Source organism: Sminthopsis crassicaudata, chromosome 3 (genome assembly GCF_048593235.1).
Source record: "Sminthopsis crassicaudata isolate SCR6 chromosome 3, ASM4859323v1, whole genome shotgun sequence".
In the NCBI taxonomy this organism is placed as follows: Eukaryota; Metazoa; Chordata; class Mammalia; order Dasyuromorphia; family Dasyuridae; genus Sminthopsis; species Sminthopsis crassicaudata.
The window spans coordinates 546,785,387-546,812,324 of NC_133619.1; the positions used below are offsets into that span (position 1 = coordinate 546,785,387).

A 26,938-nucleotide genomic window follows, 5' to 3' on the forward strand; every position below is an offset into this window, starting at 1 on the left:
GGAAGGAAAAAGGAGAAAGGAAAAGGAGGATAAGGGAAGAGAAGGGAAGGAAAAAGGAGAAAGGAAAAAGGGAGGATAAGGGAAGAGAGGGGAAGGAAAATGGGGGAATAGAAAAAGATAAAGACAGAAGAATTAAGAAAAGTCACAAATGCACTCTTTGCAGATGATATGATGGTATACTTAGAGAACCCCAGAGATTCTAATAAAAAGTTATTAGAAATAATTCACAACTTTAGCAAAGTTGCTGGATACACATAAATCCTCAGCATTTTTATACATTACCAACAAAATGCAACAGCAAGAGATAAAAAGAGAAATTCCATTCAAAACAACTGTGGAGAGTATAAAATATTTGGGAATCCATCTACCAAAGAAAAGTCAGGAATTATATGAGCAAAATTACAAAACACTTGCCACAAAAATAAAGTCAGATTTAAATAATTGGAAACACATTAAGTGCTCTTGGATAGGCCGAGCTAATATAATAAAGATGACAATGCTCCCCAAACTAATCTATTTAGTGCTATGCCAATCAGACTTGCAAGAAACTATTTTAATGACCTAGAAAAAATAACAACAAAATTCATATGGAAGAACAAAAGGTCGAGAATTTCAAGGGAATTAATGAAAAAAAAAAGTCAGATGAAGGTGGTCTAGCTGTACCTAATCTAAAGCTATATTATAAAGCAGCAGTCACCAAAATCATTTGGTATTGGCTAAGAAATAGACTAGTTGATTCAGTGGAACACATTAGATACACAGGACAAAATAGGGTACAACTATAGCAATCTAGTGTTTGACAAACCCAAAGATACCAACTTTTGGGATAAGAATTCATTATTTGAAAAAAAACTGTTGGGAAAACTGGAAATTAGTATGGCAGAAATTTGATATGGACCCACACTTAACACCTATACCAAAATAAGATCAAAATGGGTCAATGATTTAGGCATAAAGAATGAGATCATAAATAGATTAGAGGAAGAGAGGATAGTCTACTTCTCAGACCTGTGGAGGAGGAAGGAATTTATGACCAAAGGAGAACTAGAGATCATTATTGATCATAAAAGAGAAGATTTTGATTACATCAAATTAAAAAGCTTTTGTACAAACAAAACTAATCCAAACAAGATTAGAAGGGAAGTAACAAATTGGGAAAATATTTTTACAGTTAAAGGTTCTGATAAAGGTCTCATTTCCAAAATATATAGAGAATTGACTCTTATTTATAAGAAACCAAACCATTCTCCAATTGATAAATGGCTTGGAGATACTTACATGAACTGATGCTGAGTGAAATGAGCAGAACCAGGAGATCACCATACACTTCAACAACAATACTGTATGAATGATATATTCTGATGGAAGTGGATATCTTCAATATAAAGAAGATCCAATTCACTTCCAGTTGATCAATGATGGACAGAAACAGCTACACCCAAAGAAGGAACACTGGGAATTGAATGTAAAATATTTGCACTATTGTCTTTCTACCCAGGTTACTTATACCTTCGGAATCCAATTCTTACCATGCAACAAGAAAATTGGATTTACATACATATATTGTATCTAGGTTATACTGTAACACATTTAATATGTATGGAATTGCCTGTCATCTAGGGGAGGGAGTAGAGGGAGGGAGGGGAAAATTTGGAAAAGTGAATATAAGGGATAATGTTGTAAAAAAAAAAAAAAAAGAATTACCCATGCATATGTACTGTCTAAAAAATTATAATTATAAAATTAATAAATTATTTTTTAAAAATCACAAATGAAGAATTTTAATATTTTACTGACATTCATGGTTTATATCACTTTAAATGCATCACATTGAAGAAGATAAAATTAGGAAATACAATGGAACTAGTCTTTACCTTCTGAATCTTTTGTGTAGAAAACTCCATGTGGATGCAGAGAATAGGGTCGGGAAGCAAAATTCTTTAAATGAATGACAATCACATCATCCACTTCAGCCCTCAAGATGGGGCCTAGGAATCCAAGCCAAGGAGGTTTGGGAATCTCCTTGGAATAAGTCTCATCTGTGTACTGTTTGTAAATAGCCTTTTTGTAAACATTTCCAATCCTGTTGGGTCCTCTTTTGAGAAATAGAGTGGCAAGTCTGAAGTGAAAGGAAGAACATTTTGAGATTAACTTTTAAAAGCTGTAACAACAAGAACAACAATCACATCATCAAATTCAAAGTCCTCTAAGGTCATTATGCCAATTATGCCCTTTGCATCTAAGAGAGAATCGCAGTATATTTTTCCATGATCTCCATCACATTTATTCATTCAACTAAAATTTATTGCAAAGCACTGAGCTAGGTTCTATGAGTAATAAAATAGAAATTTAAGACACCTACACCTAAAAGACACCTAAAAGAACCTACAGTCCAGAGACATCTGAGACACAGATGCAAAGAAAATATTGTTATGTACTATGCGAGATCAGATGCTACTTAATAAGATAGTACTCACATATCTTCTCCATGAGTTAAAAAAAAAAAAAAACAGAAATAATGATGGGTTGGATAACCAAATACAATTTCAAAAGAAGGTGATACTTTAAGTCTTGAGATTTGGGAAGAATTTGAAGAAATAGAGAAAACATTCTAAGTAGAGGGCATCAAATGAACAAAGTGTGGAGGTGGGTGTGCACATGGCATGTATGAAAGGCAGGGAGAGGAATAGCTTTGTTGAAGAAAGAGAAGCCAAGTAGTGAGAAATAAGTTTGCAAAGGTAATTTGGGGACAGTTTGTGGAGGAACTTTTGGCAAGCTAAGGAGTTTAGACTTCACACTATAGGAAATAGGGAATCATTAAACGTTTTTGAGCAAGAAAATGATGTTACCAGAGCTATATTTTAGGAAAATTAATCAGACAAAGATATTCAGACTGAATACAAAAGGATGATACTGAACGTGTGTGAAAACTAATTAGGAATGATATAAGTATGAGATCAGAAGGTCCTGGTGAGTACTATTTAGTTGACTATGATGGAGATGGAAAGGAGGAAAGAGTTCATAAAATCCTACCTAAAAGAGATCTCAGAAGTCATCTAATGCAAAGCTTCTTAAAGTAATGTTCAGTCATATAAGGGGATTCATAACTAATGTGGGGGTCACAAAATTATTATTTATTATCAATAAATGTTTACTTGTATACCTATTTTATATACTTATATGTCTGGGGTTGTATAACAATTTTTTGGGCAAAAAGTGGTTATGAGTGGAAAGAGTTTAAGAAGCCCCGATCTAATGCAACTGCCTCATCTCAGAAATGAAAGACCAAGACTTGGAGTAGGAAAAGTTCACTGTAACAAAGGCAGCTGAACAGGATTCTTGCCCAGATCTTGCCTCTGGATCTCCTTGTCTTCTCACTATGCTGGATATGAGAGACATTATTAAGGAAGAGTTCATAGTATTTCAAGACTTAATTTTCTGTTTTCAACCCAAAGTCTATCTTAGCACCATTCCCTCTGTTGTCAAAGTCACAAACCTTGGGATTATTTTTTATTCCTCCTTCTCTGTTTCTTATATCTAATCAGTTACTACATTCTATTGATTCTATTTCTCAAAGACTATCCACAATCATTCCCTCTTTCATTTCCTCTGCCACTTGCTTGGGACAAACTCTCATTATCAATAGCCAGGAATATTTCAAAGGATTAATAAAGCTTTCTATCGCCATAATCTTCCCACATTATACCAACACATCCTTCATATTTCTACCAAAATAATCTTCTGTTTGCATAAATTTGTGTTCATACTCCTTAGTACCTATCAAGAAAAGTTTTGTGCTCTACACAATCTTTTCCATCTGTATTTCATATTTTTATTCTCATTGACTTAATGTTTCAGTCAAATTAAATTATTTTCCTTAACAGGGACTGCTCTACTGTCTTTCTTTGGATTATATTATATATCAACATTCACTCTCTCCTTATTTACCTGTTGAATTTTTGTCTAGTCTTCACAATTCAAATCACCTTTTCTCTACAAAATCTTCCATAAACATTCAAGTTAATTATGATTTTATCTGACAAGTTGGCTAATATTTGTATTTTTGGCTATCTGCATTTGGGACTTATCCCCCCTATGCTATTAGACTGAAAACTCCATCAGGGACTAGACTATGAGTTATCTAAATTTTGTGTATATGATAACATAGTTACCAGGTCCAGATGAACTATATCTTGGATTCTGTGATTACTTAGCTATTGTAAGATTCTAGAAGACTATGGGGAATGGGAAAAGTCCTTGACAGACTAGAGAAAGGCAAATTTTGTCCCCATTTTTTAAAAGGGTAAAAAATTTCATTTATGGAGTAATTTTCCTATCAAAATTCTGGAATGTATTATTCAAGACTATGACAAAGAGCCAGCAGGATTTCTTTGACAAGTCATACTAGATTAACTTTATTTCCTTGTTAGGATACTAAATTGGAAGATCCTAGGAATCACATAGATATAATTTATGTAGAATTTTAGAGAAATATTTGCTATACCTGTCTAAATGATGGAGAGAGTAGAGCTCTCTCTTTAAATAGAATTTAAATAGATTTGGGGCCTCGTTGACTGACAGGTCAAAGAAAGTCATTGATAATTTAGCATTAGCTTGAAAGAAGTCCCTAATAATCTGCTATGGATTGAAGTAGATGGCCTCTGTGCTCCCTTCTAAGACATCTTGTTGGCAAAGCAGCTAAAAGTGAATTTGGGTCTGAAAACTTGAGTTCAAATACGGCCTCACACTGTTACTTAACCACATGAACATGAGCAAATCATTTAATCTCTGATTCAATTTCCTTATTCTTAAAATAGAAATTATAATAGCACCTCTCTCATAGGGATGATGGGAGGATTAAATGAGTTAATATATATATATATATGTATATATATATATATATATATATGTGTGTGTGTGTGTGTGTGTATGTGTGTGTATGTATGTGTGTATATATATACATATACATACATATAAATATATATATATACTTTGCAAATCTTCAAGTGAGATATAAATTCTAGTAATTATTATTCCAACTCTGAGATTCTGTATTTCCATGATATTAAGATTCTGTAGTACATAATTTATAGTTATAACTTTTATACTATTCCTGTGAGGTAAAGAGCAAATATTTATTATTCTTTTCATGTTACTGATAAGAAAATGATAAGAAGATGAAGCATCTGGGTGGTACAGTGGACTGATTGCTGGATATGCCATTGAGAAGAAGTCAGTTCAAACCTAATAGTTATATGATCCTGTGCAAGTTGCAAAATCTATCTCAGCTTCCTCATTTTTATAAAATAGGGATAATAATAGTACTTAATTCCCAGAGTTGATGTGAAGATGAAATGAGATAGCATATGTAAGCACTTTGCAAGCCTTAAAGTGCTTTTGTCATAATTATAGTCATTCTTATTCATAAGATCACAAAAAATTCAGAAGTGGCACCAGGAGCCAAGCTCAGGTCCCCTAATTCTAGTGTTCGTGTATTATCTATTTTTTTTATTGAATTCTTATTTTTCATGCAGAAAGTACTGCATAGAATTGACTAAGAAAGATCTAATTCCTATTCTTAAAAACTAGGTTCTGGGGAAGAAAAGATAGACTCAGACAAAAGAATGGATATTACCAAATTACTGTTTTCTCTCTTTTGGTTCATACATTAATAAGCATTAGGAAGGTAATAGTAAAGGAAAGGAGAGAAGAAAAGGGGAGGAGTAAGAATAAGAATCTCAGGTGATAGTTGATGATTAAGGGAAAGGAGAGGAATAGAATTTTGAGAATAGCAAAAGGAAAGGTAATAAGAGGAAAAGGATTAAGAGAAAAAAGAAATGGTGAAAAAATGGGGGAGAGAGAAATGGTAGAAATAGATGGTAAAGTAGACAGGAAAAACCACAAGGGGAGAGATTCTGGTGGTTGAGCATTTTTTTCTTCGTTATGGTTATGGTTATGGTTATAATTATGGTTAACCATTTTTAATCAACATGCCATCAGGTAACACATATCTGTTGTCAGAAAAGATGCTAGGAATTCATATTTGGCTTAATGGAAAATGTTTTCCCCTAAAGGAGAAAATCTGGAATGGATTTAATTGCCTCCAATTATCTCCTCTTAAATTTCAATTTAGTTTCCTGATTCTCTCTCTATTGCTTTTCATTAAATCTGTTTTCTTTTTTCTTTACATGGATATTGGGGAAAGAGAATAAACAAAAGAACAGAAATGATGTATTATCATAGTCTTTTCAATGCTCATCACTCCACACAAAAGCCATGTTAATAAAGACAAATTCAACATAGGAAATAATAAAAACAGCAAAAAAAAAAAATCTTCTTCTTCTTCTTCTTGTTCTTGTTCTTCTTCTTCTTCTTCTTCTTCTTGTTCTTCTTCTTGTTCTTGTTCTTCTTCTTCTTCTTGTTCTTGTTCTTCTTCTTCTTCTTGTTCTTGTTCTTCTTCTTCTTCTTGTTCTTCTTGTTCTTCTTCTTCTTCTTCTTCTTCTTCTTCTTCTTCTTCTTCTTCTTCTTCTTCTTCTTCTTCTTCTTCTTCTTCTTCTTCTTTTCCTCTGTCTCCCTTTGTCTCTCTGTCTCCATCTCTCTGTCTTTGTCTCTCTCAGTCTTTGTCTCTCTTGGTCTCTGTCTCTGTCTCTTTCTCTCTATCTCTGTCTCTTTCTCTTCCCTCTCCCCCTCCCTCTCACTCTCTGTCTCTCTCCTCCTTATGCTGCTGCTGCTCCTCCTCCTCCTTTTCTTCTTTGTCTTTCTCTCTCCCTCTTGCTTCTCTTTTCTTCCTCTCTTTTTTCTCCACCTTAGTTCAGGCTCTTATTAACCTTTGTGTAGACTTCTAGTTAATTTCTTTGTCTTGGGTTTCTCCCCATTTCAATCCATTTGTGCACCCTAGTGACAAAATAACTTTCTCTAAAAACAGATTTGATCGTATCATTCCCCTACTCAGTAAACTCCAGTTGTTTCCAATTGCTTCTAGAATCAAACATAGACTCCTTTGTTGGGGCAGCTAGGTGGTACAGTGAATAGAGCACCAGATCTGAAGTCAGGAGGACCTGAGTTCAAATTTGATCTCAGACACTTAATACTTCCTAGTCATGTGACCCTGGGCAAATCATTTAATCCCAATTGCCTCAGCAAAAAAAAAAAAAAAAAAAAAAAAAAGGCAAACAAAAAACACTCCTTTGTTTAGTTTTTAAACCCCTTATAGCATTACTCCCCAAACCATCTTTCCAGCTTCCTTTTAAATTAAAAACTCCATCTACTGTCCCCATGTCTTTGGACTTGCTGTACCCCATCTCTAGATGTAATTCCTCCTCATCTTCTTCTCATAGAACTCTCTACTTCCTTCAAAACACAGCTCAAGCACCACCTTCTACAAAGGTTTTCTTGACCTCGCTGCAACTTCTAGTGTCTTTCCTGCCAAACTATTTTGTATGTAGTTTTTAAAAATATTTGTATATATTTATATATGCTCTTATTGTCTCCCTTACTTGAATGTAACTACTTTACAAGTAGAGATTGTTTGATTTGTTTTATGTCCCCAGTGTCTACCATAATGCCTAGCATATAGTGGGTAATTAATTATAAAGGTTTATTTAATTGAGTGATATTTGAGAGTAAAAAATCATCAGGCCTAGAAGTTCAGTCTAAGTGGGTAAAATGTCTTCATTTCATCTCCTTTAACTAGGCTTTCTGTGTTTTTTCTTCTTTTTTCTTTAATAATAGCTTTCTTTTTATTTTCAAAATATAGGCAAAGATAATTTTCAACATTTATCCTTTTTTAATTTAATTTAATTTTTATTTTTACAAAAATTTTATGCCTAGGTAATTTTCCAGGATTGACAGTTGCAAAACCTTTTGTTTCAACTTTTCCCCTCTTTCCCCCTATCCCTTCCCCCAGATAGCAGGTTAACCGATACATGTTAAATATGTGAAAGTATAAGTTAAATACAACATATGTATACATGTCCAAACAGTTATTTTGCTGTACAAAAAGAATCGGACTTTGAAATAGTGTACAATTAACCTGTGAAGGAAATCAAAAATTTAGGCAGACAAAAATATAGGGATTGGGAATTCTATGTAGTGGTTCATAGTCATCTCCAAGAGTTCTTTCGCTGCTCTATTGGAACTGATTTGGCTCATCTCATTGTTGAAGAGGGCCTCGTCCATCAGAATTGATCATCATATAGTATTGTTGTTGAAGTATATAATGATTTCCTGGTCCTGCTCATTTCACTCAGCAGCAGTTCATGTAAACCTCTCCAGGCCTTTCTGAAATCATCCTGTTGATCATTTCTTACAGAACATTCACATACCATAATTTATTCAGCCATTTTTTAACTGCTGGGCATCCACTCAGTTTCCAGTTTCTGGCCACTACAAAGAGGGCTGCAACAAACATTTTTGCACATAACAGGTCCCTTTCCCTTCTTTAAAATATCTTTGGGATATAAGCCCAGTAGTGACACTGCTGGATCAAAGGGTATGCACAGTTTGATAACTTTTTGAGCATAGTTCTAATTGCTCTCCAGAATGGCTGGATGTATTCACAATTCCACCAACAATGTATCAGTGTCCCAATTTTCCCATATCCTCTCCAACATTCTGCATTATCTTTCCCTGTCGTTCTAGCCAATCTGACAGGTGTGTAGTGGTATCTCACAGTTGTCTTAATTTACATTTCTCTGATTAATAATGACTTGGAGCATCTTTTCATATGGCTAGAAATAGTTTCAATTTCTTCGTCTGAGAATTGTCTGTTCATATCCTTTGACCATTTATCAATTGGAGAATGGTTTGAACATTTACCCTTGCAAAATCTTGTGTTCCAAAATTTTCTCCCTTCCTTCCTGTCTCTCTTCTCCCCTACACAGCAAGTAATCCAATCTATGTTAACCTTGTACAATTATTCTATACATATTTCCACATTAATCATATTGCACAGGAAATATCAGATCAAAAAGGGGGGAAAAATGAGGAATAAAGCAAGCAAACAATAACAAAAAGGTGAAAACACTATGGTGTGATCCACATTCAGTCCCCACAATCTTCTCTCTGGCTCTCTCCATCACAAGTCTATTGGGACTGGTCTGAATCACTTCATTGCTAAAAAGAGCCACATCCATCAGAATTGATTATCATATGATCTTCTTGTTGCTGTGTACAATGTAGTATTGGTTCTGTTCACTTCTCTTAGCATCAGTTTACATAAATCTCTCTAGGCCTCTCTGAAATCATCCTGCTGATCATTTCTTATAGAACAATAATATACCATAACATTTATATTTCATTCAGCTATTTCCCAACTGATGAGCATCCACTCAGTTTCCAGTTCCTTGTCCCTACAAAAAGGACTACTACAAATATTTTTGCTCATGGGGGTATCCTTTCTCATTTTTATGATCTTTTTGGGATATAGACCCAGTAGAGATCTGCTGGATCAAAGGGAATGTACAATGATAGCCCTTTAGGCATAGTTCCAAATTTGGGCTGTGTTTTCTAAAAAAAAAAAAAAATTTTTTTTTAAACAGATGGAATAATTCAGGAGTTCACATTTAATTCTTCAAAGTTGTGACTAGTATACACAAATTAATCTTGTAGGTCTTACATCAGTTTTCTAAGTAGATCCACCAATCTTATACTTGACGCAAAGGCAAACGCTCAGGTATTTTTGGCATCACAGTTCCTGCATGATCTCAGTGGTAAGCGACTGAGAATTAATCATTCAGAAATTATGAAACTGAGATACAGAAGGGAAGAAGATATTACTATCAGAGTGGAAGCCCCTGGTTGAAGGCAAATATATGGCCAGATTGGATGGGAGGGAACCCTGAGTCTATCTAGTAGTAGACTCCAAAGACTTGACTGAAAATAGAACGAATCTTTAGGTTTAGTGAAATTTCCTGAGTTACCTGAATCTCTCTGAAAGTTAAGTCAAAGCTGGTGAACCAAAGGAGTCCATTTACTGTATTTACACAAGTTATTACTATTGCCTCTAACCTTGAGCTAGACAGATATACAGGTAGTACCTTACTCAGGGCACCTGATAATGCATCATTTTCTTTATGTGTAGATGACATAGTTGACTCACTAACAAAAGGAATGAACTTTTGAGTTACTCTTCTGTAATAGGATTAGGGATGCTAAAGGAAAAAGCTTTGGAAATAAAGTTAGGAGTCCCGAGTTTAACTCCCAACCCTAACTCTTACTACTGTGGTGACCTTGACAAGTGATTTCACTTTTATAAGTCTCAGTTACCTCATCCATTAAGTAGAGGTAATACTTATGCTATTGGACTCACAAGGTTGTAATGCAGACCAAATTTGTATATGAAGGAACAATATAGTGCAGTGGATAGATTGATTGAGCCAGGAGGATCTGGATAGAGTAATCAAGTTAATACTATCATTGTATCTGAAAAGGAGTGTCAATCTATACCCCTATGGCTCCACTCACCAACCTCAAGATCAAAACTTCCCTCCTTGGGCACTATTCCTCTAAAAGTACCTTATCACCAGTGGCACACAAAGGTTGATCTGTGAAACAACGTATATGAGACACAAACTCACTGACTCAATCAAAAATTCATGAAGTTCTATAATTGTGCTCTTGATCAAGGCTATGCAGGGATAGCTGGACACAGCCAATCTCTTCAAGGCCATCTCTTCTCACATCCCTTCCAATAATACACAAACTCCAAACATTGTTCCTTCTCTGTTCTGCCAATCTCCTATCTCTCCTCTTTTCTCCCTCTTCTTTTTCTCTCTTTTCCTTATTTTTCTCCTTCATTTTTTCCAGAATTCCTCTCCTTCTCCTCATATGACTTTCGTTGTTTTATACAAAGAATGTGCTCAGAATTTAAAAACTAGTTCCACATCCAACTCTGCAACCTTTATTTGAGCACAGGAATTGATGAGGTGCCTAAGCAATATAAATAATAATAATAAATAATATAAGGTGCTGGGAATAGAGAAGGGAAAAAATACTCCTTTGTGCTCCAAAAAATACTATGAGGTTCCAAATAATTTATTTGCCTCCTTCCAGTGTTTCAGACTGCAAAAGTCAACTAGGCTAGCAGAGAAACCCAGAACCAAAGATTAGACTCTCTCTCTGACATTATGTAGCACCTTTTGAAAAGGTTTTTCAGTTTTATTGATGTGTCTTATTTTTACATTACATATATATAGTATACATTTTCAGTTTATTCTCATTTTGTGTCTCTTGTAACAAGATAAAACATTGAAGAAAAATTAATAGGATGGTGGCCTTATCTGAAAGTTCGAGAAACATTTCACATCTGTACCACCCCCAAACTCTCTTTTCTCTCTTTCCCACTCTGTTAAAAGAAAGAAAGAAATAACAAGTTTATTATAACAAATATGTTTAGTCAAACAAAACCAATTTTTGCAATAACTACAAACACAGATTCACATACATGGCTACACAAACACATACAGATAATATCTATCTACCTACACACATATATACATAATATATATTAGAAAGAAAGAAAATAATGTATTTAGTCAAACAAAACCAATTTCTGCAATGCTTGCAAACACAGAAACACCTATATGGCTATATGCACATACATACACAAATATTATCTATCTGTCTATCCACCTATACACACATATATACATTTTTGTATGCAGCCATGTATGTATGTGTGTATATACACATATACATTTGTATAAAAGTCATTCTACACTATATGAATATCTACACTAAACAAATGTAAATATCACCTTCTGAAAATACATAACATGTTTCATTATCATTTTTCTGGAATTATGAATGCTCATTATATTGATCATAGTTCTCACAGCTTTCAGGAATATATATACTCTTTTCTATTTCTATTCAATAATCACCAAAGATCTGTCATATCTAATTTTTTAAAAATCTATTCATATCCTTAACTTCATTTTGTATTATTTAATTAGATTTATCTAGGACCACTGGAGTAAATTAAGATCTCCTATTATAGTTTTATTATATACTTGTTATTATCTCTTTTTGTCTATTTTTGTTGCCTTGTCTGATATTATAACTATCCCTGATTTCCCTTTCTTTTTTTATATTCATCCCATAGAGAATTTCTTATTGTTGATATCTGAAGTCTTTTTATCTTCCTCTCTAAAGGGATCTAGATCATGTTTTCTACTTGAAAATTATTTAGTAACTTTCTAATTTGCAAGATATTTAGTAATCCATTTGTTTAATGGCAAGATTGAGCCAGGCTCTGCTATTTCCTTTTATTCAGTCATCTCAATCCTCTACTACACATGTAGATATTTGAATAAATAAATGAAAATGAAAAAAAAAATAAGTTCTGGGGGTACAAATAAAAAGTAGGACTAGTTCCAGATCAGAAGGTCAATTTCTAATAATAAAATGGGATAACAATAAGACTCAGTCCCTGAACCATTCATTCATTTGTTTGTTCTTTCTCATTCTGCATATAAAAAGTGGAGTCTTTTCATAGAGCAAGCCACAAAATTCTTGGAATTAGAATTCAGGTTAGATTTTGTAATGAGGGAAATGAAAGGATTAGAACAGCAAGTGGTTAATTGTGGGAATTGGAATGAACCATACTGATTCCATCTTGTGACTCAATTCTGGAGCTGGCTCAGTTCCTTCTGTTCAACTATGGATCTAGTCCAGTTTTTGTCTAAGACATTAGAAATGACTGATAGGAGGTCAAATTGACAAGACAATTACAAAGAGAAGAATAAGAACAACAGACTCAGAGGAAATAAATATGTGAACAAACTAAGCACAAGATACATAGCATACGTTTAACATCCAAGCAAAAATACCCAACCACTGTTCATCTTGGAGAATGCAAATCATGTATGTCCCTGAAAGATGATAAGGGTGTAACTTCAAGGGAGTTCTCCAAAGGAATTAATTCCAGATGAAATATTAATTAGAATGCCAGGGAAGGGTGAGTTTGTTGTTTATAGCATAGCCCCAGGAAGATACCATTGGAAGCAACTGCAAAAGACTTCCTCTCCACTACTCCCACCCCCAAGACATTCCACCACCTGCTACAGTCATGGAAGCTTGTGAAAAATCCATTTCCTGTTGCTAAGAAATCCAATTGAGTAAAGCCTCCTAGCTTTACTTGCTGCTGTAACACAGAACTAGGATTAAAACAGGATGAAGCTGCTGAAATCTGACCAAAGCCCTGGGGGCAGTAATGTCAGCACAGACACCTTTTTAGTCAGAAAGAGAATTTGTTTGCCAAAATTAACCTTGTTATGGTTGTTGATTTTTTTTTTCTCTTCTAACAAATTCCATGGAAATTGCTTGAGGAAAGTACCTGCAAGTCCTTGGAAATTAGTTTTGTGGGTGTGGTTTTTTTTCCCTCCAACAGATGGGTATCGAGATTAAGGACTAGATATTCATAGAGTAAAAAATCAAAGAGCCTGAGTTCACATCCCAGATTGACAACTTGCTCCTTTGTGTGACTTCAGACAAGTAATTTAACTTCTCTTGACCTCAGTTTTCTCCTATGTAAAATAAGATGGTTTCTGAGATCTCTTCTAGCTCTAAATCTAGACTGATTACAATCTTTGATCTCAATGATTACATAATCTTATGGTTCCACTAAAAGAGGGGTGATCAATACTGTAGGAATTCAGAGAGGGAGAGTATCAGTGCAGGATAGGACATTTTGTGAAAGCTTCCCAGAGGAGTTCAGGGCTTAAGATGGGTCCTGAAGAAAGGGAAGAATTGACTCAAGCAGAGAAGATTAGGGCAAAGATTCCTGATAGGGAGGGTAACATTTCGGTGAGTACTTACAATCTTACCAAGGCTACTTAGGGAACAAACATTTATTAAGCACCTACTTGTCAGGCACTGTGTTAAGCTCTTTAATTTACAGTTTTCTGAAATTGAAGAAGACTATTATTCCCCAAGGAGAAGGAAAAAGGACTAGGACCACTTCAATTCTGGTTTAAAGAGAGAGAGAGAGAGAGAGGGGGGGGGGGGGGGTGAAGATTTGATTACACACTATAACTAACTGTAGAGCCTATAAGCCCTCCCTAATTAAGTTAATCATAAAGTCCTCTGTGCTTCCCCTTGTACTCTCTCCTTCTGAAACTTCATTTCCCTAAGAATCTTCTCTAAAATAAATTAGATTTATTACAAAATGAATCACTAAATTGAAACTAAATATAGAGGAGAGAAAGGGAAAGCATAAAGACAAAAGAAGCTTTCCACACACTTACTACTCTGGTCCTGGTATTTTGAAGAAGGACCTTCAAAGAAGGACAGGTAAGGCTCAGGAATCCATGTGCAGAAAACTAGTCTGGGTTTGGACACAGTGAGATCTGTAGCATAAATATGCTGGCAAATGTTTAAAAGCTGACACTCTAGGAAGAAATAAAATGTACATATGATAAACTTTTAAATTCTCTGGGAAGAATTGGCAACAGAGCAACATAAAAAAGCAAGGGGTACAGAATCAGAAGAATGAGTTCAAACCCACATCTGGCATTAGCTAGCTGTTTGATGGTGGGCAATGAAATGAAGTTTCTCTGAATGTCAGTTCTCTGCTTCAACTGTAAAATGGAGACAGTAAAACATGCACTAATTATTGCTATAAGATTGTTGTAAGGAAAACACTTTATAAACTATTGGGCAAATTACTTGGCTTCTCTCAGTCTTTCCTCATCTGTATGATGAATTAGGTTCAGTGATCTCTAAGGTTCCTTCCAGCTTAATCTATGATGCCATGAATCAAAACTGTAAGACATTCCTCTTCCTTCATCTGTTTTGGTTTTCTGTCACTTCCTCCCCACCCCAAGACATTAAGGTGGGCTTTTCCCTATTACCAGCCCAGAAGACTCTTTTTCCCCTTCCCTTAAACCAACTCAAAGGCCCAGTTTCAAGTGGAAGGAAGAAGGGACAGGGTAGAGAGAAGGAAAGAGAAAAGAGGAAAAATAAATGATCTTGCAATATGGAAAAGAAAAGGATGGAGTAGAAACGGAAATAGTAGAATAAAGAAATAGAGAAATGGGATTGATCCACAGAATATGACAATATCCTCACCTAAGAACTTAAGAAATACTTTTTGATAATGATGATGATGATGGGATGAGATAGTAAATAAATTGTGAACAATATCCTTCTTTAAAAAACTTGCTCCTAATAAAATGACATTTTCCTTTTCTCTTCAAAACTTGGGCAAAGCCTTGTCTCTTTCTTGCAGATATACAAGGGTCTCCTTAATATCAGGTTTTACATTGGTTGACTCCATGAAGCAATAATATGGTTAGCATAGTTTTCCTTTTATCAACTTCTAAAATAATGAGATGAGGGCAATTGTCACCATATGCTCACCATCATACTCGAGGTCCAGGAGCCATTTTGCCTACATAATTTTCTTTATTAGTTTAGCACTGACCAGAAATGAATTCTCTTCTATTGAACCAGCATGATGTTCAGGCCTAAAGTGAGGATTAAGGCTTGGATACTCCAAAGAGGAGTATCCCAGACTTAGAAGCTTTAATTAAATACTTTATTGGTTCAACCAGGATTAGCGTAAGTAGATCAAAATGTTGGCACAGTTGCCAAGTAAATCAAAGGAGTTCATTTGTTCAAATTAAATGCAGCTAAGATGTACTGAATGGGAGCCTGGCTTGAATCTTTCTTAATAGATTCTAACTCCTAAATGTCACAATCTCCTTAAAACATTGTCACATAGTCTCAATTGTATTTTAAACTCTAGTTTTCAGGCCAGCAGCCAAGTTACTTAAATATATGGGAAATCTATTAAATTGTACCTTCTTAGTTTTGCAAAAATCTTGGCTACAAGTAGCTGTTTTGCATTTTATCCTCCTACTAAACTATAAGATTCTTGAACGTAGGTGTCATATCTTACATAAACTTTGCAACTCCCAAATATCCACCAAGAAACTCGGCACGTAGTAGGCACTAAATAAATAGATGGTGCTTTGTTGGAGGACTGATAGCTCTAATCATTTATTTTCCATCTCATTCTCAAAACTACAGAATTAGTTGACATATGTGACATTGGCCAGCTTGAGTCTCCAAATTTATTTGTTTTTAATTCCATCTGATGCGTCCTACTTTATATAATCTTGTTGATATCAAAAACAGAAGCATAACTGGAAAGTCTTGTTCTTGTGATAATCAGCATGGAAAGTGCCATCTTTTTCCCCTGTCTCAAATATTTAAAAAGAAAAAATCAGTTTAGTTCATGGGGAGATGAAGAAAGACCTCTGACTTCAGGACATAAAATCCAGGGGCTTAGTGATTCTTAGATTTTTGGGAGGGGGGAAGCTGTTTAAGAGGCTATGAAAAATTATGAAGAATTCACTTGAAATTAGACTACAGGGTTAAGAAAAAGGAAGTAAACCATCTAACAGCTTCCTATTTTAACTAATTGTTCTTATTACTCAGATATTAAGATCAGATTTTTCTATCTGGGAAGGAGTAAAAATATTGTTAGCAATCTCTAAATTTCAATGTCTTAGAATGCAATCACTCTCAATTTAGTTGTGTCTGTGGCCAAGAAAAACTTAACACTTCAATTCTATCTATCTATCTATCTATATTTTGCTGAGGTTAAGTGACTTGCCAGGGTTACATAGCTAGGAAGTGTCTGGGGTCACATTTCAACTCAGGTCCTCCTGACTTCAGGGCTGGTGCTCTATTCACTGTCTCTTATCTATATTATTTTAATGACTACTAAGCATTTTACTAATGATTACAAATATGCTAAAGTAATCTGATCCAAAAGGTGTTACTGTCTAATAAACAATGCAAAACTGACTTACTTAAAAGGATTAGGAAAAAACTAGAATATAATCAGGCACCAATATGAGTCATAAATTCTATGATTATTTGTGAAGGGGAATGGTTGGGATAGATTAGGATTGTTTGAAAAACTTTTGTAGACAAGCTTGGGTTTGAATCAGGCCTTGAGGGTAGAAGTTGAATAGATGGAGACAAATTTGAAACCTTTCATGTTTTGTCTAATTAATTCCTTGATGTCTTCCACTGTGGTCCATATGATTAAATAGATAGCAAATCATTTTTTGTTTTGTTTTGATTTTTCACTTCACTAACTTTTTGAAAGAAGTCCTCCTGCAATAAAGAGTTTGGATAAAACTTTAGGGACCTCAATGATGGTCTAATCCAATACCTTCATTTATAAAATGAAGTCGATGTTATTTACTAAGTAGGTAGTGAGAATCAAGTGTTTAAGTAGTTTGCGAAAGATCATATAGTTTTTAGTGTCAAAATCAGAAATAAAACCCAGTTCTTCTCCTTCTAGTCCAGTAAGTCTCCCTCCTGTCTACATTTATAGATCATATGCCTCCCTTACATCTCATTCTGTTTTTCATTCCTTAATTCATAGTAATTCTTACAATCATGACACTTCTTTACGCAAAAAAAAAAAAAAAAAAAAAAATTAATTGTGTTCCCCTTATGTGCAAAAGAAGAAAAGAGAGAGAGGAAACTAGAAAGCTAGAATTAATGACAGGGAGCAATGAACTTGACAATATAGTTTTCATATTTATGAATAGAATCACAGAATCTCAGAGCAGGAAGGGACCCACTACAACATACTGAACAAGTATTCACCCAATGCTTCCTTTTAAAAATCTCTTCTGAAGAGGAACTCTCCCATTGGAGGCAGCCCATTCCACTTGTGGATAGTTTAATTTGGATAGTTTGTTTTGTTTTTGTTTTTGTTTTTGTTTTTTAAACAAGACAAAGAGCTGGAAATGTTCTTAGATATCTTCTAAGTGCCTGATTTTGCAACTGAGAAAATTGAGGTCCAGAGAGGACTTGCCTAAACTTATACAATTAGTTGGTAGAGACAGTATGCATACTTTTGTCATGTGATCTTCAGGTCTGACAGTCCAGGACACTTTTCCCAAGACCATGTCTGTTCCTATCTCAGAGAACTTATGTTAATCAAACCCAAATAAATCAATCTCTTTGCAACTTGTACCCATTATACTTAATTATTTTCTCTGGGGCAAAACATAATAAAACTAATATCTTTTCTATATGACAGCTTATTAAGGACTATTGCAATGTCATCTTTAAGTCATCTTCTTTCTTCCAAACTAAAAGTTTCAATGTTGTTCACACGACATGGTATCATTATGGTGGATTGCCCTCATTCTCTTGGTTGCCTTCTGTAGATATAGAAGATCTCCCGTTTGTCAATGTCCTTCAACAAATTCAGCAAACATTTTTAACAAGAGATTTTTATTTTCAAAATACATGAAAAAGTTTCAACATTCATCCTTGTAACACCTTGTGTTCAAAATTCTTCCCCTTCCTTCCCCCAATTCCCCTTCCTAGACAATAAGTAATCCAATTTATGTTAAATTGGTGCAATTCTTCTTTACATATTTCCACATTTATTATGCTGCACAAAAAAATAACAGGTCAAAAAGGGAAAAAATGAGAAAGAAAAAAAAAGCAAGCAAACAACCACCAAAAATGTAAAATATTATTTGTTGTGATCCACATTCAGTCCCTACACAATCCTCTTTCTGAATGCAGATGGTTCTCTCCATCACAAGTCTTATTGTAATTAGCCTGAATCATCTCATTGCTAGAAAGAGTTCTCCATCAGAGTTGATCATCATATTATCTTCTTGTTGCTATATACAGTGTTCTCCTGGTTCTACTCGCTTCACTTAGTGTCGGTTCCTATAAGTTTCTCCAGCTCTTTCTGGAATCATTCTGTCGATCATTTCTTATAGAACAATAATATTCCATGATATTTATATACTATAACTTATTCATCCATTCCCCAACTGATGGGCATCCACTCAGTTTTCAGTTGCTTGCCACTACAAAAAGGGCTGCCAGAAACATTTTTGCACATTTAAGCCCTTTTCCTTTTTTTCTGACCTTTTTGGGACACAGACCCAGTAAAGGTACTGTTGGGTCAAAGCCAAATTGCTCTCCAGAATGGTTGAATCAGTTCACAACTCCACCAACAATTAATTAATTGTATTAATGTCTCAACATTATTCCTCCAACATTTATCATTATCTTTTCCTGTCATCTAAACCAATCTGAACGATGTGTAGTGGTACCTCAGAGTTGTGTTAATTTTCGGCAAATATTTTAAAAGAAATTACTATGACTACTTTGACTATGTTTAAAGTCCTCATCTGTATGGAAAAGCACATTGATCAGTTGGTTGAATGTAGGCCACAGTTGTTCATGAGATCAAATTACAGACTGAATTGTATACAGGATAATGGATCTTTATAAGCTTAAGCATCCTAGTGCTTTGTTCATACAAATCATAGAATTTGGAGTGAAAGGGAACCTCAGTGAGCTTCCAGCCTAACTGCCTCCTTTACTCAATGAGGAAACTGAGGCCCAGAAAATTTTAATGACTTGCCCAAGATCATAAAAGAGTCTCTGACTGTAAAGCCAATGAGTTTACATTTTTCTGTAGTTGCCTGTTTCTAGATATAGATTATCATTTTATTTTCTGTCCACTATCTTACAAACACATCCTGTTGCTTATAAAGAAAACCAGGGAAGAAAGTGAAAGTTTACATTATTCATCTCAATGTCATGTCCTTTATTTAAGATGGAAAACACATCACATATATGGTGCATGTCTCATTGCCTCAAAATAGGGGTCAGTGCCCCCCAAAAGACCCAAGGCCTCACCCAACACTTTATGACTTCCAGATGCTTACCCAGAGAATCAGCCAGCAGTGAGCACCAACTCTCCACTCAACCTCCTTCTCTCTTCTGAGAGTCAGGATTTAAGACAAAGTCTGTCAGTACCCACACTCTTCCTCTTATGGAGTCAATATGCAGGTTATTCAACAGGTTATTCAATCTAACAAGATTCTAGGGAGCCCTTTTCTGTCTTGCCTCATACCCCACCTCTTGTTTTGTTTCTTTACTTTGATGATATTTTCTCCATAGCATTTTCTGTTTCTGATTGAGAGAATTTTTTGGCTAAGTTGGAATGAAACCAAAGAGAAGTTCCTTGGAGATCACTTTGGAGAAGTAGCAGCCCAGTTTTGATTAATAGGAGTCACCTATTTGTCAAGCTGACCATCAATGTTACTTCTAAATTTCTCTCGGTGAGGAGGATTTGTTTGGTTATTCTTATCCCTTAGAATATTTTCAAGGAGATTTAGGTCTTCATTGTAATTAGTCCTCAGTTGTATTTTTCCATAATTAGAGTTAGAATAGCCTCAGTAGCCACCTAGAGAGCCTAATACAACTCCTGCTCTAATTACAGAGAAATATAGAAATGCAGAAGCTCAGAAACCAATTTGACCCATCTGTGTGGCTAAATAGAAAAATCATCTGCAACATTGCTACCCAGTTTTCATCCAGCCTCCATTTGAAGACCTCCAGAGAAGGGAAACCTATTCTTACTAAAGATGGCTCATTCTGCTTTTAAAAATTCTAATTTTTAGGAAGGTTCTCCTTATATATATATATCAGAAATCTGGTCCTTAGCAACTTCTATCCAAGTCCTCTAGTGCTGATAGAGAAATCCTTCTCAGAAGCATGGATAGTAAATGGACAATCCTTTCTCAGCAAGCAAATTTGGATCGTGCTTGCTTTGGTTTTAGACAGAAGAAGAGGCTGTTTTCTTTTTTCTTATATTACCAGTTCAAAGCATGGTGCCTAATATATATGCACTTCATAATGCTTTTTGACTAATTTGATTGGTAGATCATTAGATTTGGCATTAAGAAAACATTTAAGAAAACATTGGACAAGTCACTTCATCACTTTGTTGCTCAGTTTCTGCACAGCTGAAATGAGAAGGTTGGACTTAATGGCTTTTCCAATCTATATAGAATCTATTTATTCCAATCCAATCTATGACTCTCTGATTAATGCTAGGGATCTTAAATACAGTAAGCCAATTGTATCTTTTCTCTTTGTTCCCTACCACTAAGTGCTATGTCTTCAAATTTTGCTGGCTTAACCTCAAATTTATGATAAAATGATAAATGATAAATTTTCAAAACTTATCAGGTTCATTCAAATCCTTAAGAGCATCAGAATTTAGCTGTTATATATTACCAATAGCATTTTTGATAGCTGCTTTCCTTAGAAACAGATCGTGGGAATCCATGGGGAAAAAACCCTGCTTATCTGCAGCACAAATCACTGGACTTCCAGAACTGTCAATACATCTGAAAGGATGTTCAAAAAATACAAAAATGAAAGCAAAAACTAGTGATTCCAGAGTCAAGGAGAGATGTGTATGGTGGATAAGAGAAAAGGGAAGAATTCTAGATATTTAACCCTTGAGATATCAAGTGGAAGGAAGAGAAAGGAAAGAAGGAAAGAGTCCCTGATGAGAAATGTTCTTAAGGTATTATACATCCATTATTCCCATTTCCTCTCCACAAAATATATTAAGAAATAAAAACAAAAGGAAAAATGAAGGTTTATAAATCTTTAGCAACAACTTCCTTGTGCATAACTCTTCAGTTTACAAAATTGTTTCTTCACAACAACCACATAGAATCACAAATCTAGAAGTAAAAGGGACCTCACAGACTTTCTAGTACAGTTTTCACATTTTACAAATAAAAAGACTAAGACCCAGAGAGGGTAAGTCAATGGATCAAACTCAAATAGACATAGGATTCTTGCTGCTACATATTGACTTAGAAAACTACATATTAACATTATGAAATATAAATATTTAATAATTACATTTTAATCTGGTTCAGGACATAATTTTGAGAAGATAGCCAGCAGGCAAATATGTGTGTGTGTCATATCTAGATTATGATTTGCTTAATATAACATAAGTAGTAAGGGGGAACAGTAGAAGAAGTTAGTTCAAGCAATATTATTCCTATTTTATAGATAAGGAAGTTGCAGATCATAGTGGTTTGGCCATGATTACATAGTTATTAAAACCCAGAAATTTTACTCAAATTTACATCTTCTGAATCAGTCTAGACCTCCTTCTACCACACATCAACTCATCTAAAAAACCTGAAAATTTAGAATTATCTGATAAACTTGTGATGTAGGCTTAGATAGACTGCACTACTCCAGGAAGGATCAACAAGAATAACAATCCTCTTTCTACCATTGATGAAAGAGAAAAAGGAAACAATGAATCAGTTTCAATTTAATTATTGGTTGAATCTTTCTGATTGTCTAAGGCAAGTGTGAACTGTGAACTTCTAAGTTGATCTAAAAATTAAGACAAATCATTCTACCATTGTCTTGTTCTCTAAAAAAAATTTTGAAAGAGATTACTTCCTGGAGGATACTTCTACTTCCTTTTCATTGAAAAAGAGAAAAAAAAAAAAACCACAAAGCATCTGGAAAAGAGTAAATATGTATGTGTCTGTGTATATATATATACCCACAAAATATATATACAACTCCATTAATTTTTATCCTAGGATGAGCCCACCATTTTTTTACAAATCAAGCCTAAACTACTACTTAGGTAGATAGGTTCATGGTGAAGTATGTTGTTGTCATTTTTATTTTAAACTCTGGTAAGGAAGACACCTGATTTTCCACCTGTCTCTTCACAGAATGAAATCAATGGGGCTCCTTTTCCACTGGGAACTTTAAACACACACCATCCCTCCCATATTATCAACAGATGCCTTTAATTGTCATTCAACAAAACAAATCCCCCTTCCACTTTAATTAAATTTACATTTACTCTAACTAGCCACACTAGTAGTTTCAGAAATATAAAACCACCTAAAGTAGGAAATTTAAAAGCAAAAGCAAAAAAAATTACAACTTTACTTACTTGTCTTCTGAGAAACTTTTCCCTGTAATAACATTCTTCCCTTGGGGTACATAATCCCAGAGTTCTTCTACAATCCCAATATAGTATGTCCTTGTGACTGCTTCAACCAGCCCAGGCAGACAAAGGAATGTGAACAAAAGGATGCAGCCAGTGAGCTGCTCTGGAGGCATTGGTGAATGTAACTTGGGCAGCAGTGTGCTCAGTAAAGAGCCTTGCCCTGTCCCTCCCCCTCACTCAGGACTAGTTATAAGTAAGGAATGAATGAAGCATGGCTCCTCCTATTTTCAATTTGGGGTTGGGACAGAGTTTGAAAGCTCATTGAAGTAGAGCAGGTCCAATGAGGGAATTATTATGGTTACAAGATATCTTTCAGTCTTTTGGAAAATGTGCAACTGGCTTATGTGCTGCCCAGGTATATTTTTATGTTTGGGTGTCCATTAGTCACATGTTTTGTTTTGTTTTACCAGGAATGACAGTTGGACAATTTGACCGCTTAGGTACTTGAGGGTTTTTTTTTTCCTTCTTCCTCTTTTTTTCCTCCATACCTATTTCAGTCATAAATTAAAATCTGAAAAACAAGTTAACTTGAATAGGGTACAAGGAAATATCATGAATTTGTGGATAACAATCTTGCATTGAAAGAGGGAGAGAAGGATGATGCAATAGCTCTCAGCCATGTCCAACTTGTTTTATAGGGAAACATGAAAAGATCACCCATATCATAAAATATGCAACCTTACTAATTCTCCATTTACTCACTGCCTAAATCCCCTAAATTCTCTCTGTGAGATCCAGCCATCACCAACCATCACTGCCCAGCTCAACCCAAGGTTGCTTAGATGGTTTCTTTCTTCAAAGAATGCTATCCAAACTAAAATGAACCACACTTCCTAAGATTAATAAGAAAGTTATGAATTGAAGAGAACATTTTAGATACATGAGTCTTGAACATAACTTTTAAAAGTCCATGTCTATTGTTGCCATGGAGAATAATGGGAGCTGGAATGATGGGAGCTGTCCAGCTACTTCAGTTAAAAGGAAGCCCTAGGAGGGTGGGGTTGGCTGCACTCAACCAAACATAAAAACATCCACACCCTACAGAATGCTGAGTGCTGCAAATTAAGTAAATGAGTTGTCAGACTTGTACCCCTATTGCTTATGTTAATATCCAGTCCTTATGCTTTGACCCTACAACATGTCTTCTTGTGTGCCCTTGGATAATTTTTTCTCCCAAACCTGTCCCTTTTTCTCTTCTCAACATCATTTTCTACCTTTATCCTATTCTTCACAACCCATATCTTAGGTCCTGACTCTAGATTATTGAATAATGCTTCTAGTCCTTAATTGTACATGAGTTTCACAGCAATAATAATCCAGCAACTTCCAGATAAGTTGGCTACATTGATGGAAACAAAAAATTAACTCAACTTTAACTTAAAACAGATTGTTTCCATTCTATATAATTTATTCATTTTTTTCCGTGTGTCTCCAGGGTAATTTGACAGGCAATATGGTATGGTGGAAGAAGCACAGCATTAGGAATCCCTTACTACTTATGGAGTTTTAGGCAAATAATTTAAAAATAAGAGATTTTAATTAGATGATCTCTAAAGTCTCTAAATCTTCTATAAAGAATTCTATAACTTGAAAGTCTCCAAAGCTATGATTCTATAACTTGCATTTGAATCCCAAGTTTGTTACCTGTGTGATCTTGGGCAAATCAATTAATCTTATTGGATCACAAATTCCTCATCTATAAAATGAGAAGTTTGAACTAGACATGATAATAATTATTATCTCCACACCCTGATAGTATGTGAAAACTCTTGGAAGGTATGTGTACAATTGGATTAGTAGGAATAATTTGCTTCCTTCAACGTCCTTAACCAATTCCACAGACTTTTCACCACCATTCTTTACACGCCCTACCCTGATGCCTCTCATCAGACTTAAGTCAGGTTTTTCTTCAGATAACAGATTAAGAATTGGAGCACAAAGACTTTGAATTAAAATCTTGAATAAAATAATAAAATTAATGCTTGATACCCCACTTTCTATTCACATTTGCAAAATTTGTGCCTTGATATTTAAAATGAATAATTGCATGAAAAGGAGCGTAGTAAATGCTTTTATATCAAGCACTGTATTAAGAACTATTATTGTTCAGTCATGTCTAATTCTTCATAGAGTTTTCTTGGCAAAGATACTGGAGTAGAAATACAAAACCAAAATAAAGACTGTTTCTGGCCTCAAGAGGTTTCTGTTCCAACTGGGAAATAACGTAGAGGGAAATGATGACTATGGAGGAATATTTTGGTTGAAAAAAGTCACAGGGATTAAGAATGAAGGATAAGGGAGCAGATTGACACACTCTTCCTAATAGTAGTGAAATATGGGTTGAATTATGGCCATAAAAGGGAAATGAGAAGGATACCCAGAACATATCAATATAGTGGCAAGATAGCTTTTGCTAAGATGCAGAACAGAAAAGTGACATCTGGCCATAGAAGCCATACTAATATAGTAGGTCACACATGAAGCATTTGTTAGTTGCACCTAAGTGCCTCAAGCTGGAAATTCTGGAAATTAAAAGACACTGTCTCTAATCCTGATGGCAAATCATCTGGCAAGAGAAGATAATTGAAGAGTAGAAATGCTAAAAACAAGGAGAACATTGGATCAGGCAGTGTCCAAGAAATCTTTTGACTTTAGCATTCTATGTTTTTAGGATACAGATGTGTCAGGCAGAGCAATGCATTGGTGACTGCGGGTCACTATATTGATTGTCAACCAATAGTTTGGAAAGTTCACATAAAGTGGGCTTATATAGCAGTTTCTCCACAAGAATCAAAAGACTTGGTGGGCTTGCTACTCTCGTTTAGGACATTTTTCAAAGAGAGTTTATTTGAGGTAATTCCTCTCCCCCAAAAAATCTTAGGTAAATTCTAAAAACATATAAATCTTATTCTTAGTTTATTCTTTAGAGGAGTAATATTTATTGTATGCACTATTCAAACATCTTATTTCTAGCATGAGGAAGAAAAGATACAGACCACTATCTCCTAAGTCATTTCAAATGAAAAAGTTTTAACTTTTTATGGCAGTTAGATGATTAAGGAGATAAAGCCCTACATTTGGAGACAGGGAAACCTGAGTTCAAATCTAGCCTCCGACACTTACTGGCTGGATTACATTGGGCAAGTTACTTTGTCTCTGCTTGCCTTGGTTTCCTCAACTGTAAAATGAGAATAATAACAGCACCTACATTACAGGATTTTTATGAGGATCAAATGAGGTAATGGTTGCAAAGAGATTAGCACAGTACCTGATGTATAATAGATACTTAATAAATGGTTATTCCTTTCCCATGTCTACTTTCAAAATGTTGAAATGCCTATAGTGAAAATTCTCCTGGTGCACAGATGTGTTAGATAGAACAATGCAAACCCCAGATTTCTGAACCAAGGTTTCATAATCAGAAACAAGTCCTGATAGGAACACTTCAATAGAAAAGGAGCCACTTTAGAAATGATTAATGCAATTATTTCATTGGTAACAAAGACCTTAGATCACTAAAGGGGCAAAAGAGTCAGCACCAAGCTTATTACTTAGTTTTCTCATCTGTAATTTAAAGAGTTTGAATTAGATGACCTCTGCGGTTCCTTCCACTTTAAGATCTAATATTCTATGAGTCTGAAGAATGAAACCAAGTGTCCTGTAATGTTTTAAAAATTCTTCCTTAATCTACAAATAAAACCTCTTCATCTGCAAATAAAACCTCTTTTTTGGTCCATTGAAATCTAAGTTGTTTTAAGTTATGTATAGGGATTTGACTTACATTGCAGAAAGGAATGACTATTTATTAATACATACTAATAAATTACTAATAAAAAATAATAAAAATTTATTTTTTTCTTTTTTTTGTTAATGTCCTGACATGCATAAAAGTTGAACGAAGCCACAAAATGCTTTCCACTGAAAGATATGATTTTGTTGGTTGGTTTATTATTGTTGTTCTTGTTAACTACTATAAATAATAATTCACATTTATATAGCACTTTACAAAGAAGTTGCCTCACAAAAACCCTATAAGAAAAATGGTATAAATATTATCATCTCTACTTTATACATAAAGAA

The 26,938-nt window shown here is 34.7% G+C and overlaps 1 protein-coding gene across 1 annotated transcript in view; it reads right to left on the minus strand.

Annotated features, from left to right (window-relative positions):
* Positions 1-22,971, minus strand: part of HEPHL1 (hephaestin like 1) — an 84,930-nt gene extending 61,959 nt beyond the window's left edge. The window contains exons 1-2 of the mRNA XM_074304518.1: positions 22,802-22,971; positions 1,875-2,119 (exon numbers count right to left, since the gene is read on the minus strand). Coding sequence (XP_074160619.1) covers positions 1,875-2,119; positions 22,802-22,971 — 415 coding nt within the window. The remainder of the gene's footprint in view (positions 1-1,874; positions 2,120-22,801) is intronic.
* Positions 22,972-26,938: the final 3,967 nt, after the last annotated feature.